Consider the following 17,283-nt stretch of genomic DNA (forward strand, 5'->3'; position numbering starts at 1 on the left):
TGTGACATTTTTATTCTATTCCAGACACCTTCATACATACTTTTAAATAATATTATGTGTGCTAAACATACAAATACAAAATGAAAAATATATTAAAACATTTCCATAGTTGTTTTTAAAGTACCGTTACTGTCCACACAAGAAACAAAATACATAAATACATGCAATTTTTTCCTTGAAACATTGAATTGAAATACTGTAGAATTCCATTCATTCCTATGGAGGACTGCTCCCACTGGGGAGTGCTAATGTGGTGGCTTCAAAGCCTCTCAATGGCCAATAGGAGAGGGTCAGCAATCCAGGGCTTAGATACATAATTAGTGCATACACTGATGTCAGTGATATAGTAGGACGTCATTGCAAATAAGAATTTGTTCTTAACTGCCTAGTTAAATAAAGGTTAAATAAAATAGAAAACATTTGTTGTTTAGACTCCATTACATAATACGTTAGGCTGGGCTAGTTGAAATAAATTAATCTGTCTGTGTTGCTTGTACACCAATCTAACCGTGCATATATTTCCCAGGGTTTCTACAGCATCAATGTCTGTACATTTCACAGAAAGAACAGAAAACATACAATGATAAAGGACTATTCATACCTGCCTGTTTAAAATTGTTTATTTATGAAGTCGATTTTTTTTTGCAAGTGATAAGACTCCTCCCAAAATAAAAACAAAAAGTTACAAAATTGCCTATGTATTGAAAATCATGTGTAAGAGACCGCATTAAAAAACAAACAAATATGTATACAGAAGTAAAAGTAACACCAAATTGGCAAACTATTGACCCTGTGATAGTCAGCATTTGGTGCATGCAACCTAACAGTTACTGTAGAGTATCTACAGATGTCCAATCCAAGTACGACAGCTTCTAACAACTTCCAAACACCGGTAACTCCTGCACTTAACAGTAGTGTATGAGCAACTATCCAGCACTGCCAAGTGGGGGCTACATCAGAGAATCCTGTCTCGTTTTGTGAAGTTGTCTACAGGTTCAGTGTATTGCAACAGCAGGAATCCCCAAACAAACTGTTTCAAGCTAGACTGTATATTTGGGACATACAAAATAAATGTTATTATCCATTCTCTTCTTCTTCTTCAGAATGTCTACATTGTATTAGAATTCCTAGACCAAATCATCCAGACAGGTGTGACAAATAAAACATGATGTCAAGTCCAGATCTCAAAATATAACTGAACAGGGAAAAGCAATTTCAACATCTTTTCTCTGTCATTCTTCTCAACGTAATAAAAAGGAAACCCACTGGCCAGGCCAACACATAGTAGAGAGTGGGGTGGGCTGAACCGACCCACGGGCCAGGCCAACACATAGTAGAGAGTGGGGTGGGCTGAACCGACCCACGGGCCAGGCCAACACATAGTAGAGAGTGGGGTGGGCTGAACCGACCCACGGGCCCACACAAACATAGGTGAGGAGGTCCCATGAGGAGGTGGTGGTTTCAGGGCTGTGCTCCGGTGGCTGATGGGAGGTGGAGGTTTCAGGGCTGTCCCCGGCAGCCGCTGGGAGGAGGTGGTGGAGGTTTCAGGGCTGTGCCCCGGCAGCCGCTGGGAGGAGGGGGTGGAGGTTTCAGGGCTGTGCCCGGCAGCCGCTGGGAGGAGGTGGTGGAGGTTTCAGGGCTGTGCCCCGGCCGCTGGGAGGAGGGGGTGGAGGTTTCAGGGCTGTGCCCCGGCAGCCACTGGGAGGAGGTGGTGGAGGTTTCAGGGCTGTGCCCCGGCAGCCGCTGGGAGGAGGGGGTGGAGGTTTCAGGGCTGTGCCCCGGCAGCCGCTGGGAGGAGGGGGTGGAGGTTTCAGGGCTGTGCCCCGGCCGCTGGGACTTGTGGGGCCAGAGTGTTGGGGGCAGAAATGACAGGTGATCCAGCGTTGTTAGCCAGTGCCTTTGTGGAGGTGATACCTAGAAGAGATAGTGGACACATTCTCACCAATGACTTCTACTGTCAGTACACTTATTGACAGGAAGTGAAAGAAGAGAGCAGGGTGATCTATGGTCAGGAGTAGGGCTGTGGCGGTCACACAATCAGGTGATTGTCAAGCAAATAACTGTTGGTCTCACGGTAATTGACCGTTAATTAACAAACACATTTAGCATCTCCTGGCTTCCACACACAGCCTTCAGGCCACTGATGCAGATGTTAGGGCCATTTACATTGTAAAAAGTCTAATAAATACAGCCTACATCATCACAATAAATCCATGATTTATTTTAGACAGGTCTAAAGCCAGGTAGGCTGGCTGGCATGAAAATGTTGTAAATAAATGTTGTAAATATAAACAATGTGCTTAATATTAGGAAAGTTGAGAAATAAAGTAGGTCTAGCCTATAGAAAGCTGACGGGATCCTCCTCTATTTAGTAGAGGCCATCACTCTGTTTTCTCGCACAATTGCATAGCCTACAGAAATGTTGCGCACCATGAGCTCCCATGAAATTTTAAATTAGATTTTCGATTACATTTGCATTGATGTCAGAGTGATTAGAGGGACAATAGAGTGCGGAGTACCAGGCAGTTAGCAAGTTTGGTAGGCTACTAATGACCAGCAGCAGCATTAGAGCTTGGAGAAGTCTAATTACTGTGACTAAACGGTCATGTGGAATTTGACTGCCGGTAATATGATCACTGCAACAGCCCTAGTCAGGAGTACTCACCATAGATCACAAATAAAACACTGGTGTTGGGAAACCATTCAAACAATATACAAAGTGTAATGATAACAGCACATCTTCCCAGGGAGTGGCACCCTATACCCTAAATAGTGCACTACTTTTGATAGGGCCCAATAGCACCCTATACCCTAAATAGTGCACTACTTTTGACCAAAGCCCAAAGACCAAAATGCAGTGTTGGATGACTTACCTGCCATCATACTGGAAGAGCTGACTGGAGTGGAGCTGGTAACTATTCCTCCAGGAGTGCTGCCCCTTCCCTGATCTTTAACAACGGAGTCTGGCATCAGAGAGAGAGAGAGAGAGACAATCAGATATCTTCTAAATCAACACTCATTAACCCAATCCACCGACAGCTATGATACCAACACTCATTAACACAATCCACCGACAGCTATGATACCAACACTCATTAACACAATCCACCGACAGCTATGATAGCAACACTCATTAACACAATCCACCGACAGCTATGATACCAACACTCACTAACCCAATCCACCGACAGCTATGATACCAATACTCATTAACACAATCCACCGACAGCTATGATACCAATACTCATTAACCCAATCCACCGACAGCTATGATACCAACACTCACTAACCCAATCCACCGACAGCTATGATACCAACACTCACTAACCCAATCCACCGACAGCTATGATACCAACACCCACTAACCCAATCCACCGACAGCTATGATACCAATACTCATTAACACAATCCACATTAACCCAATCCACCGACAGCTATGATACCAATACTCATTAACACAATCCACCGACAGCTATGATACCAATACTCATTAACACAATCCACCGACAGCTATGATACCAACACTCACTAACCCAATCCACCGACAGCTATGATAGCAACACAATCCACCGACAGCTATGATACCAACACTCACTAACCCAATCCACCGACAGCTATGATACCAACACTCACTAACACAATCCACCGACAGCTATGATAGCAACACTCATTAACACAATCCACCGACAGCTATGATACCAACACTCATTAACCCAATCCACCGACAGCTATGATACCAACACTCACTAACACAATCCACCGACAGCTATGATACTAACACTCATTAACCCAATCCACCAACAGCTATGATACCAACACTCATTAACACAATCCACCGACAGCTGTGATACCAACACTCATTAACCCAATCCACCGACAGCTATGATACCAACACTCATTAACCCAATCCACCAACAGCTATGATACCAACACTCATTAACACAATCCACCGACAGCTATGATAGCAACACTCATTAACCCAATCCACCAACAGCTATGATACCAACACTCATTAACCCAATCCACCGACAGCTATGATACCAACACTCATTAACCCAATCCACCAACAGCTATAGCAACACTCAAACTCTCTGACGTCAAGAACAGACGTGTCTGAGCGTGTCATCTCTGACCTAGGTGTCTCATGTCACCTGGTTCCTCCGCACACGCCACTTGCTTCCAGTCGAAGCTGGCATCATCTCCAAGACCCTGATGCTTGCCTACGCAGCAGCAAGAGAAACTGTCCTTCCCTACCATCAGGCTTATTTGAAAACCCTACATCCCAACCCGAGCCCTCCGTTCCGCCCCCTCTGGTCTATTGGCCCTCCCACCCACACTTCGAGGGAAAGTGTACTTGATATGATTGTGATAACTTGGTGAGACGACAATACATCTTGAGATGAATGCACTAATTGTAAGTCGCTGTGGATAAGAGCATCGGCTAAAAGGGCTAAAATGTCAAATGTATACTGTAGTCACATGAACTCCTCTGAAGAAACCGTAAGTATCTGTTAAAAAGCCTTCTGCTTCAATGTGTTCAATGGCTGCAAGAGAATCCACTCAATATGAACCTTCTTTTTTTTAGCAAGTAATTAAAAAAGAAAAGTGTATCGTATTGAGGCATAATTTAGCACCATAATCTTAAGATCAAGCGAGGGTTCTAGCACTTAAACATTCAGTTAGGCGTCTTATGCAGCAGGCCTCTATCTAGAAGTCTGAGTGGAGACGGAGGGGAAACTCACAGAAGTAGGGATGTTCCATGGCCTCCCGGGCCGTGAGGCGAGCGTTGTGGTCGTAACGCAGCAGCTTGTCCAGGAAGTCCAGAGCCTCGGTGCTCACCAGGTGCTGGTTCTCACTGTGCACAAACCTCTCCCACCTCTTACGGGAGTGTCTGGAGAATGGACCAGGAGAGAGAGGTCAATACATAAAATCAAGTCAACGTTCACTCAGAGTGTAGACTCACAAAGTTCTCTCAATACACTTTACAAAGAAGTTTGGGGGAAAAGGAGACAACAAAAAAATGAACAAGTCATATGAATAGATGGAAAGAGACTGGTGGCCAAATGGATTGTACCCATGAGTACATTGTTAAATTTTCATGTCTGAGGGGCTTTCGCCGTTCAACTCTTTCTGTTAAATGGGTCAATATATTGGGCATTATCAACCTGAATTACTCAAGGCAGGGGTCAGGTATAAATTGACATTCACATTGTGTATTTGGACCATTTAGTAATACATTCTGAAGCCCAGTTCTGTTGAAGTAATCTGACGATGAAATGTTGGATATTCTTACCTGCCCAGAATGTCATTAAACCGTGGGTCTAGTTCAATGTTGTACTTGTCGATGTAGTCATACAAGTCCTCTGTGCCGAGGACTTTAGCAATCCGTACGAGCTGTAAAACACAAACAGAACATTTTAGAGGGAAGACAAACTAAATCAAAAGCCTAAGGCCTAAATCTGGAGTTCAACTGGCAGTCAAGTAAGAGGGCTAGAAGTATGCACTAAATATCAACCATCAGCCGTGTTGTAAAGACTGTCGTCTCATCATGATCAACACATTGTTTCAGTCAAGTAAGAGGGCTAGAAGTATGCACTAAATATCAACCATCAGCCGTGTTGTAAAGACTGTCGTCTCATCATGATCAACACATTGTTTCAGTCAAGTAAGAGGGCTAGAAGTATGCACTAAATATCAACCATCAGCCTTGTTGTAAAGACTGTCGTCTCATCATGATCAACACATTGTTTCAGGGTTGTTCATCAGCACTGAGAGACTCAATTCTTCACACCTGATTGTAGACAAACCAAAACACTCAACCAAAATACTTACTTGTAATCCTACAAAGTTGCAATTCAACTGGCAGTCAACTAAGAGAGCAACAAGACATCCACTTGATAGCTCAAATCAGTGCTGTTGTAGTAGAGACTGGTGCACCAGGATTCAATATCAAGACAATGTGATCAGCACCATGAGAGACAATTCTACCTGGTCGTAGTTGTCGTGTCCATGGAAGAAAGGCTCCTTCCTGAAGATCATGCTGGCCAACATACAGCCCAAACTCCACATGTCTAAACTGTAGTCATACATCTGACATAAAGAGAGAGAGGGGGGGTGAGCGCTGTGCTTAAAACAACAATGACTACATTACTGTACCAACTTACACCTACCTACATTATTATAACTACATTAACGACATGCTACTATAGATTTGTGACCAACTAGACTAGTTTGTTTCATGTTTATAACTAGTCTTGTCAGACTGTATTGAGTGGTCTCACCTGGTAGTCTACCAGCAGCTCAGGTCCTTTGAAGTAGCGCGAGGCCACTCTCACATTGTACTCCTGGTTAGGGTGGTAGAACTCTGCCAAGCCCCAGTCGATCAGGCGGAGCTACAAGAGAATAGTCATTATTGCCTGTGTTTTTTTAGTTAATAAGTTCTAATTCCTAATTCTGAGTTCTAGTTCTATGACAATAACAATATTAATACACAGGTCTTATATAGAGCTTTTCTAAAACCCAAAGACACTTTACAATAAGCAACAATAAGGAAACAAAAACGTCTAACAAAGTGGGCTGGTTAATTATGGTAGTGATCCAAGCTATAGTAACAGAATGAATGAAAGGAGGAGCCTGAATCCATACCTTTCTGTGTTCATGATCAATCATCACATTGTGTGGCTTGACATCTCTGTGCATGATCCCCATACTGTGACAGTAGTCAAGGGCCTGAGAAGAAACAATTAGGTCATGGTTTAAGCTAACAGTCTAAATGCGAGATGTATCATTGGCATCTGAGATTTGATTTATTAGGATCCCCATTAGTCGACGTCAATGGAGACAGTTAGTCTTACTGGGGTCCGACATAACAACAGACATTACAGACAAAATACATATATTTAAAAATATTAACATGTAGTGTGTGTGCATCTATCAGTTACACATACATGTCAGTACATACACACAACAAGTAGGTAGCATGTCAGTACATACACACAACAAGTAGGTCACATGTCAGTACAAACACACAACAAGTAGGTCACATGTCAGTACATACACACAACAAGTAGGTCACATGTACACACAACAAGTAGGTCACATGTCAGTACATACACACAACAAGTAGGTCACATGGGGGAGAGGCGTTGTGCAGTGAGGTGTGTGTGTTTTTTGAAACCATCCCTTACCTTCAAGATTTCAAACATGTAGAACCGTATGTCGAAGTCTGATAAAGTTTGATACAGTTGCTGAAATACAGAGAAAAAAAATGTATCAAAATGAGATGGCTGGACATTGGTTCAGAATGTGAGGTTTATTAGAATTCTGTACAGACAGATGAACATGGTCTCTCTCCTCACCTTGAAATCAGTGTTGTTGACATGCTCAAAAACCAGCGCGGGAGTTCGAGACTGAGAAGACATAAGAAAAGGCATGAGGAACTACAATAACTACAATCATTCACTCCACCAGAACACAAAAATACATTTGAAAAAAAGAAGAAGAAGAATCGGGATGGTAAAACGTTTTCAATGTAAACTCAAATGATTAAAACCAGGTAGAAAGTAGAAAAGTGATATATTTTAAAATGAGATAATCTTTGACAACTAACAACCACCAAAATAAAAACTAGACAGTCAAGGAGAATAAAAAAATAAAAATGACATGGCATTGATTTTATTATAATGTTTGAGTCTCTCAGATAGCATAAGAACAAGGCATAAGCCATGGCAAAATGTGGAGAATTACAGGAAATTAGCTTTAAAACTGCACATCTTCTCACAGCCGTTTCCAAAATGTGGTGAATTGCAGGAAATTTGCTTTAAAACTGCAATTGTTCTCTCCGCCCAATGACAAAATATGTAGAATTGCAGGAAATTAGCTTTAAAACTAGTGATGCACCGATGACATTTTTGGCCGATATCCGATATTTTCCCGGTCAAAAAAAAAACAATACCGATAACCGGTATTTAAAATTTTAGCGGCCTTTTAAGCATTCTAGTACAGTTAAATAGTTAACACACACACGGAGGCAGTGTTGTTCATTCGTTTCATTCTCAACCAGGATTTCTTAGGAACCCCTTTTTTGTCTTTGCGTGTCAAATAAGCTTGTTGACCAATCAGGACCTGAATATGACTGCATGTCAAATAATAATTTAACGCGTTCATTCATTATTTTGTGTCACAAGGGATTCATCAATACGTATGATATGATGCTGGTAAAGTTGTCTCGCGCACCTATGGTGCTGGTCATGAAAAAAAAAGCTAGCTAGCTCATGAGTGCAAACAATGTAATTCTTTCCCAAAAACATAGCAAAACGTCATCATCTGTTTCAGTAGCTACCGTTAGCTAGCTAACTATATAGCTACGTGTCATCATCTAAAATAAGAACTGTCTGATAAATTAGGGTTATTTGATTAATGGTGGTCAGACCCATCTATGTGAAGCTAGCCACAATAAGGATTAGCCACACTAGTGAACTTTGTGGTTAGCCTTCAAAATAAAAGTATGGCATAATTATATTTGTATTCATTTGCATCACAGTCAATGACATACTTTTATTTTGAAGGCAAAGCGCAAATTCCACTATTGTGCCTAATCCGTATTGTGGCTAGCTTCACTACACATAAGCTGCTCCAGTCAAGCCTCACTAGCCAGATGAAGCTAGCTGGCTGCTCCGGTAGGGCAACATCTGAAAAATAGAGCAATTGGTAGTGTGTACCAGTGCTCGACCAGTCGCCGAAAGCCAATATCACCCACGACAGAGAACAGTTGGATTGTCAAGGGCAATGAATTCCATTATCTTGGCTTTAATGGATTTTGCGTTTGAGTTGTCTCGCTGAAATGTTCTTACTCTTTCATATGACCGCTCAACTTGTTGACTGCTCGATCCACACAGCATGCATTGTGGGCTAGGTTAGGAATGCTGTGTTGCACGTGTAGCGCTACATTTTACGTGGCGTCATTACGTCATCTACCTACGTTATATAGGTATGCACCTCCTCTACCTACGTTATATAGGTATGCACCTCATCTACCTACGTTATATAGGTATGCACCTCATCTACCTACGTTATATAGGTATGCACCTCATCTACCTACGTTATATAGGTATGCACCTCATCTACCTACGTTATATAGGTATGCACGTCAGCTTTGACACCGGTTTTTAACATCTGCTTTAATCTAGACATCGGGCCGATACCAGCGTTGCCATTTTTAGCTAATATTGGCCGATTCCGATATGTTCACTGATATCTCGTGCATCCCCATTTAAAACAGCAACATTTTGTCTCTGCGGCTAAGAGGGCTTCTAAACCGGCGCCATTGGCCACGCCCCACTAACTTTGCCACAGCTGCTGAAAAAAATCCTAGGTGAAACTCTGGATGGAGGTAGCTGAACATTGTTTCTGCTTAGTGATTGAGCAACAGCCATTGTAAAAAAAGGCCCACAAAAAACGAGCATGTGGTTGTGTTATGATTTACACTTTACTAGGACAGACGTATAGAAATTAGGATCATGAGCTCCACTCACCACAGGATCCTTGACAATATCTAAAAGTGAGATGATGTTGGGACCGCCTCGCAAGTTTTCTAGAATCTTGATTTCTCTCTTGATTTTCTTCTTTTTGACTGGCTATCGACAAACATAACAAAATACCATCAGGACTTCATACAGTACGTCTCTTTGGCGAGGAGCGAAATTTGAGTCAGGGGATAAAATGCCAATACTAAAATCAATTAAAATTAATATGGTACCAACCTTGAGTATTTTGACAACAACCTTCTCATTGTTGGTGATATTTATGGCTTCAAACACCTCACTGTATTTGCCTCGTCCTAGTTTGCGCACCAGCTGGTAGTCATCTTGGTTCCTACATAGTCAAGAGAATTGGCAAGCAATGTGATGGTGTGACAATGTCAGCTAGGTAACACCAACTAGAATCTAACACACATATCAGAACATGCAACAGAAAACAATGTGTTCAGCTTTGAACCACACACGCACTACGTACCCCCATTCCACCACATGGGACTCGTAGTCCCAGTACTCCCGAGGCCTCTGTGTGTTTACATCAGGGTAAACTCGAGAGCGGCTTGGGACAGAGCCGGACATATTATACACAGGTTGTTCTCTGGATCACCTGGGACATAGAAAATAGACACACCTATTATAATAAAAACAAACATGATAGGGGTGGTGTATGTGAGTCCACATCGCACTTTAATGCCCCCCCCCCCCCGAAGGACAAAAACAAACTTTGTTTTTACAGCCTTTTCTTTTGTTGTTACATGTAAATCATTCACTTTTTTTTTTTACAGTAGTTACATAGCAAAACATCAAATAATTTGATATACTTTACATCTAGATAGACAGTACTTATACATTATAAATTGTGTTTTAGTCATAACTATTATATAACATGAGCTTTTAAACCCACCCCTCAGCTACTCTCGGTTCATCCCACCTATCTCCCTAATCCCACCCTTCCGGTACTCTCAGTTTATCCCACCTATCTCCCTAATCCCACCCCACAGCTACTCTCAGTTCATCCCACCTATCTCCCTAATCCCACCCCTCAGCTACTTTCAGTCCATCCCACCTATCTCCGTAAACCACCCTCTGATGATTTCCATGTGCCATTTGTCAACTGTGCTGTTTCTAATAAATTCTGAACCTATCTAATCGATATCAAGAAGATCCATATAAGCAACATCTATAACCATAGATGGACAATTACGTGACTGATTGAAAGTAATGTAGACTAATGAATCATTCTGTTTGGCATACTGTTGGCATCAGGTCTCGCTGTCTCGCTTGACTTGGCACAGTAGGCCTATAAGACAGTGTGATTGATCACTGTGTGAATGATTGATCACCATGTGAATGGTACCTTGGAGGTTTCCTCCAAGCTGCAGGTGACAGGTGGGGTCGCTGCAGAGCTGATGCTACGTTGGTTTGGTAGAGGCTGCAGGATAAAACACACAACTAGATGTTAGTTGGCTAGCTACATATTTTAGTCAGGTAGCCATCATGATATGGGCAGGATTCCCAGACACAATTTAAGACCAGTCTTAGACTAAAAAGCCCGCTACATGGAAATTAATTAAGTACAGGACTAAGCTTATTCTGTGTTTTGGAAATCGCTGATATACTGGTCAAAAAAATGTAAGATAATAGTTTGCTAAAATCAACAAACCTGATTGTTGTAGTTGTTAAGGAGGACATCCAACCAGTCTAATCAGGGGGCACCGGGCTCAGTAGAGTCATCACTAGGATTCCCACTGTCATATGCCCTGTTGAAAGACATACATGTGATTGATTTAGTACAATACTTGGCCAAAGAGTCTCGACTCAACCTCTGACTTAACTCAAAAACCTGTCACTGCTTACGAGCTTTATTTCTATGGTATTGTTTACCGGTCTGTCAAGTGTCAACAATGCTGAAAATCATTCACTGTATGATGAAACCGATCAGAAACATCTGTGGTGCACAAAGCAGTTTCATTATGATAACCAGTGTCCGGCTGGGACCCACACGGTTTAATAATCTGTGGTGAAACTCCCTCGAGACAGTCACACACGCACGAGCCATGGCCTGCACATGTAGCCAACTAGCTCGCGCTAGCTACTTCTATGATGAACTGCACCGCACCAAAAGCCGGATGGGAATACTAGGTTAGCTAGCTAACTAACAAGCAAATGTTATCTATAGTTATATTCACGAAACATGAATTGCTGGGCAGGTATTTATCTATAAATGTTAGTAAATTGTATTAGCCGACGTGGATACGTTGAAGATTGCTAGCTACCACAAGCCAGAAAATATGATTTGTTTTCAGAAGAAAAAAAGTGACAACGGAGTGCATTAGCGAGGCAACTGGCTGACAACGCCTTAGCTAACATTCTGTGGGCTACCTTGATAGCTAATGGTAGTAAAGCTAAACATAGTTATGTATGCTTTAAGAGTATTTGTCTTATATGCAATAACATGCAAAGTTGACTCAAAACAATGGCCATCTCACGTAGGTAAATAAGCTAACGTGTATTACCTCTCGACGTTGTTGGGACATCAATATGGCGATGCTTGGTTTAGCGGCAATGTGCACCTCCATTCCTGTGAGGGGCGCTGTGCTTTCTTTGTGTGGAAAATGGGAGAGAGAAAACACGAGGATGTACTTCTCTGAAAACCCTTACTGACACCTAGTGGTTAAATGGGAGAACCTCTGTGTCACAATTAAATCCTAATTATGTTATACATATTATATCCATATCCACATCGTACTTTTAATTTATTTTTTGGGGGGGGCAAAAAATACATTACATATACATTATACATTGTCCCACTTCGAAGGTCAAAAACAAACTTTGTTTTTACAGCTTTTTCTTTTGTTGTTACATGTAAATCACACACACATTTTGTACAGTAGTTACACAGCAAACATAAAGTAATTCGATATTTTGATATATATTACATCTAGATAGATAGTACTTATTAATTTAAAAAAATTATAGTCATAACTATTATAGAACATAACCCCAGCACTCAGCTACTTTCAGTCCATCCCACCTCTCCGTTAACCTCCCTCTTGTGATTTCCATGTGCCATATATTTGTGCAGTTTCACATAAATTCTGAACTTATCTAATCATATAGATTGTAAATTAAAGATAAATATTCTTACTAAAGTTATTATTATATTGTTGATTGACTATGGTCGTACTTCCTCCTTAGTTATTTTCCACAATATAAATCTATCTTCTCACTGGGACAAGACCAATGATGTTACAGACAGGGACAACGCACAACGGAAACGGTGCTGTTCTGATTGGCCAATTGAAAAACGGGGAGGGATTGGGTTGTGGGTTGGGGAACGCTCCACTGCCCTTTCGTCACTCATTGTTTCAAGCCACACCCTACTACACCCACTAAGCGGAGAAAGCGTACCTCAACGTCTGTTCAAGAATGTTGAAATGTTGAATGTTTTGAAGAAACGTGTGGTTCAGTACAAACCGTCACACTACCTAGCTACTGTTTAATCGAACTGAATGCACCCCAGGTATGTATAACGTTCCGGACCCATGGACATCTAACTAATGCATAACTCCAAAACATTAGTATTTTATTAGAATTCCCATTAGCATCTGCCAAGGCAGCCATTACTCTTCCTGGGGTCCAAACATGAACAAAAACAATACTTCACAACAAAACAATAGTCTACATCATAAATAAAACACATAACACAATACATTGTGCCCTATACACATTTGCATATCTGCTCCACCTTTACAAATGTACAGTACAAAATGTACAATATTACAATGTGTGGGTGTGTCTCTTCACAGTTCGCATTGTGCCTTGAGGTTTTGTTTTATCTGTAGGTTTTTAAATCTGATTTTATTGCTAGCTTGAATTACCTAATGTGGAATAGAGTTCCATGTAGTCATGGCTCTATGTAGTACTGTGTGTTTCCCAGCCTCTGTTCTGGACTTAGGGACTGTGAAGAGACCACTGGTGGCATGTCTTGTGGGGTATGTATGGCTGTCTGAGGCATGTTAGCTGTTTGAACAGACAGTTCGTTTCAGCACGTCAATACCTCTCACAAAATCAAGTAGTGATTAATACATTCTCTCCTCCCCTTTGTGCCAGGAGAGATTCACGTTGATTTTCTTGATATTAGCCCTCAGTGTACATTTAAGGGCGAACCGTGCTGCTCTGTTTTTGGCCAATTGCCTATGTCCATCTTTGCAGCATTTGATCATATAACTCAGCAGTAGTCCAGGTGTGATAAAAACACATATGTATGATATTAATTTGAGCCCGTTTGCTACAGCAGGAAATGAATCCTGCAGCAACAGAAAATGTTTCCCCGGCTATGTGTTTGGCGCCGACAGAGATGAACGCTTCACGTTCTTAGGAAACTATGCAGTATTTAGTTTTTTTACAAATTATTTCTTACATTGTTACCCAGGAAATCTTAAGTCTTATTACATACAGCCAGGAGGAACTATTGGATATAAGAGCAACATCAACTTACCAACATTACGACCAGGAATACGACTTTCCCGAAGCGGATCCTCTGTTTCGACCACCACTCAGGACAATGGATCGGATCCCAGTAGGCGACCCAAAACATCGGCGCCGCTGATGCCTCACAAGTCCTCAACTGGCAGCTTCATTAAATAGTACCTGCAAAACACCAGTCTCAAGTCAACAGTGACGAGGCGACTCTGGGATGCTGGCCTTCTAAGCAGAGTTCTTCTATCCAGTGTCTGTGTTCTTTTGCCCATCTTAATATTTTATTTTTATTGGCCAGTCCGAGATATGGCTTTTTCTTTGCAACTCTGCCTAGAAGGCCAACATCCTGGAGTCGCCTTTTCACTGTTGACGTTGAGATTGGTGTTTTGCAGGTACTAATTAATGAAGCTGCCAGATGGGGACTTGTGAGGCGACTGTTTCTCAAACTAGACACTAATGTACTTGTCCTCTTGCTCAGTTGTGCACAGAGGCCTCCAACTCCTCTTTCTATTCTGGTTAGAGCCAGTTTGCACTGTTCTGTGAAGGGAGGAGTACACAGCGTTGTACGAGATCTTCAGTTTCTTGGCAATTTCTTGCATGGAATAGCCTTCATTTCTGAGAACAAGAATATACTGACGAGTTTCAGAAGAAAGTTATTTGTGTCTGGCCATTTTGAGCCTGTAATCGAACCCACAAATGCTGATGCTCCAGATACTCAACTAGTCTAAAGAAGGCCAATTTTATTGCTTTCAGTAGTGCTAACATAATTGCGAAAGGGTTTTCTAATGATAAATTAGCCTTTTAAAATTATAAACTTGGATTAGCTAACACAACGTGCCATTGGAACACAGGACTGATGATTGCTGATAATGGGCCTCTGTACACTTATGTAGATATTCCATAAGAAATCTGCCGTTTCCAACTACAATAGTCATTTACAACATTAACAATGTCGACACTGTATTTCTGATAAATGTTATGTTATTTTAATGGACATAAAATGTGCTTTTCTTTCAAAAACAAGGCCATTTCTAAGTGACCCCAAACTTTTGAACGGTAGTGTATGTTTTTTTCAGCAGCATATTATGATCAATAATGTCAAAAGATGCACTGAAGTCTAGCAAAATAGCTCCTACAATCTTCTTATTATCAGTTTCTTTCAGCCAATCATCAGTCATTTGTGTCAAGGCCGTACATGTTGAGGGCCCTTCCCTATAAGTGAGTTGAAAGTCTGTTGTTAATTTGTTTACTGTGAAATAGCATTGTACCTGGTCAAACACATTTTTTTCCAAAAGTTGACTAAGGATTGGTAGCAGGCTGATTGGTCGGCTGTTTCAACCAGTAAAGGGTGCTTTGCTATTCTTGGGTATCGGAAGTACTTTTACTTCCCTCCAGCCCTGAGACACACACTGTCCTGTAGGCTTAGATAGATAGGAGTGGCAATAGTCCGCTACCATCCAAGTTGTCAGTACCAGACGGTTTGTCATTACTGATAGACAGCAATACTATTTTCACCTCTTCCACACTCACTTTACAGAATTCAAATTCAGTTATGCATGAAAATTAAGGTTTAGAGTTTGTTATTGGCATGTCATGCCTATGTTTGCTAATCTTGCCAAGGAAAAAGTCATTAAAGTAGTCGGCAATATCAGAGGGTTTTGCAATGTTCAATTAAACAGTGCTGTTCTGAACGACCAAAGAAGAATTTGAAAACAGAGAAATATTGAACGACCAAAGAAGAATGCCTTTGATAAGATATATATTGAATACAGAATGAAAATACTTTCTCTTTGGTCGTTATGGCTAATGGACAATGTACAATGAGTGGACAAAACATTAGGAACACCTTCCTAATATTGAGTTGCGCCCCATCTTGCCCTCTGAACAGCCCTCAATTTGTCGGGGCATGGACTTTACAAGGTGTCAAAAGCGTTCCACAGGGATGCTGGCCCATGTTGACTCCAATGCTTCCCACAGTTGTGTCGAGTTGGCTGGATGTCCTTTGGGTGGTGAATCATTCTTGATACACATGGGAAACTGAAAAACCCAGCATACCCCATTCAAAGGCACTTACAGTGCCTTGCAAAAGTATTCGGCCCCCTTGAACTTTGCGACCTTTTGCCACATTTCAGGCTTCAAACATAAAGATATAAAACTGTATTTTTTTGTGAAGAATCAACAACAAGTGGGACACAATCATGAAGTGGAACGACATTTATTGGATATTTCAAACTTTTTTAACAAATCAAAAACTGAAAAATTGGGCGTGCAAAATTATTCAGCCCCCTTAAGTTAATCATTTGTAGCGCCACCTTTTGCTGCGATTACAGCTGTAAGTCGCTTGGGGTATGTCCCTATCAGTTTTGCACATCGAGAGACTGAATTTTTTTCCCATTCCTCCTTGCAAAACAGCTCGAGCTCAGTGAGGTTGGATGGAGAGCATTTGTGAACAGCAGTTTTCAGTTCTTTCCACAGATTCTCGATTGGATTCAGGTCTGGACTTTGACTTGGCCATTCTAACACCTGGATATGTTTATTTTTGAACCATTCCATTGTAGATTTTGCTTTATGTTTTGGATCATTGTCTTGTTGGAAGACAAATCTCCGTCCCAGTCTCAGGTCTTTTGCAGACTCCATCAGGTTTTCTTCCAGAATGGTCCTGTATTTGGCTCCATCCATCTTCCCATCAATTTTAACCATCTTCCCTGTCCCTGCTGAAGAAAAGCAGGCCCAAACCATGATGCTGCCACCACCATGTTTGACAGTGGGGATGGTGTGTTCAGCTGTGTTGCTTTTACGCCAAACATAACGTTTTGCATTGTTGCCAAAAAGTTCAATTTTGGTTTCATTTGACCAGAGCACCTTCTTCCACATGTTTGGTGTGTCTCCCAGGTGGCTTGTGGCAAACTTTAAACAACACTTTTTATGGATATCTTTAAGAAATGGCTTTCTTCTTGCCACTCTTCCATAAAGGCCAGATTTGTGCAATATACGACTGATTGTTGTCCTATGGACAGAGTCTCCCACCTCAGCTGTAGATCTCTGCAGTTCATCCAGAGTGATCATGGGCCTCTTGGCTGCATCTCTGATCAGTCTTCTCCTTGTATGAGCTGAAAGTTTAGAGGGACGGCCAGGTCTTGGTAGATTTGCAGTGGTCTGATACTTCAATTTCAATATTATCGCTTGCACAGTGCTCCTTGGGATGTTTAAAGCTTGGGAAATCTTTTTGTATCCAAATCCGGCTTTAAACTTCTTCACAACAGTA

The 17,283-nt window shown here is 41.5% G+C and overlaps 1 protein-coding gene across 1 annotated transcript; it reads right to left on the reverse strand.

The window, feature by feature from the left end:
• Positions 1 to 380: 380 nt before the first annotated feature.
• LOC139387312 (casein kinase II subunit alpha-like) lies at positions 381 to 12,136 on the reverse strand. The gene is made up of 15 exons (XM_071133439.1): positions 12,053 to 12,136; positions 11,200 to 11,296; positions 10,894 to 10,968; positions 10,015 to 10,143; positions 9,762 to 9,873; positions 9,534 to 9,635; positions 7,359 to 7,409; positions 7,188 to 7,247; positions 6,646 to 6,729; positions 6,282 to 6,392; positions 5,989 to 6,090; positions 5,294 to 5,394; positions 4,743 to 4,891; positions 2,874 to 2,963; positions 381 to 1,914 (listed from the first exon to the last, which is right to left on the reverse strand). Exons 4-15 carry the CDS (start codon positions 10,113 to 10,115, stop codon positions 1,811 to 1,813), a joined length of 1,167 nt encoding a protein of 388 aa, XP_070989540.1. The 5' UTR covers positions 10,116 to 10,143; positions 10,894 to 10,968; positions 11,200 to 11,296; positions 12,053 to 12,136; the 3' UTR covers positions 381 to 1,810.
• Positions 12,137 to 17,283: the final 5,147 nt, after the last annotated feature.

This window comes from Oncorhynchus clarkii, chromosome 3 (genome assembly GCF_045791955.1).
Source record: "Oncorhynchus clarkii lewisi isolate Uvic-CL-2024 chromosome 3, UVic_Ocla_1.0, whole genome shotgun sequence".
NCBI classification, from domain to species: Eukaryota; Metazoa; Chordata; class Actinopteri; order Salmoniformes; family Salmonidae; genus Oncorhynchus; species Oncorhynchus clarkii.

What these genes read in the sequence shown, in the direction of transcription:
- LOC139387312 (XM_071133439.1), bottom strand. Translation starts at nt 10,115, where the DNA reads ATGTCCGGCTCTGTCCCAAGCCGCTCTCGAGTTTACCCTGATGTAAAC. An exon ending in ATATTGTCAAGGATCCTGTG is followed by an intron (nt 7,410 to 9,533) that starts GTGAGTGGAGCT and finishes ATGTCTTCTCAG; the next exon opens with TCTCGAACTCCCGCGCTGGT. An exon ending in TCAACAACACTGATTTCAAG is followed by an intron (nt 7,248 to 7,358) that starts GTGAGGAGAGAG and finishes TCTGTATTTCAG; the next exon opens with CAACTGTATCAAACTTTATC.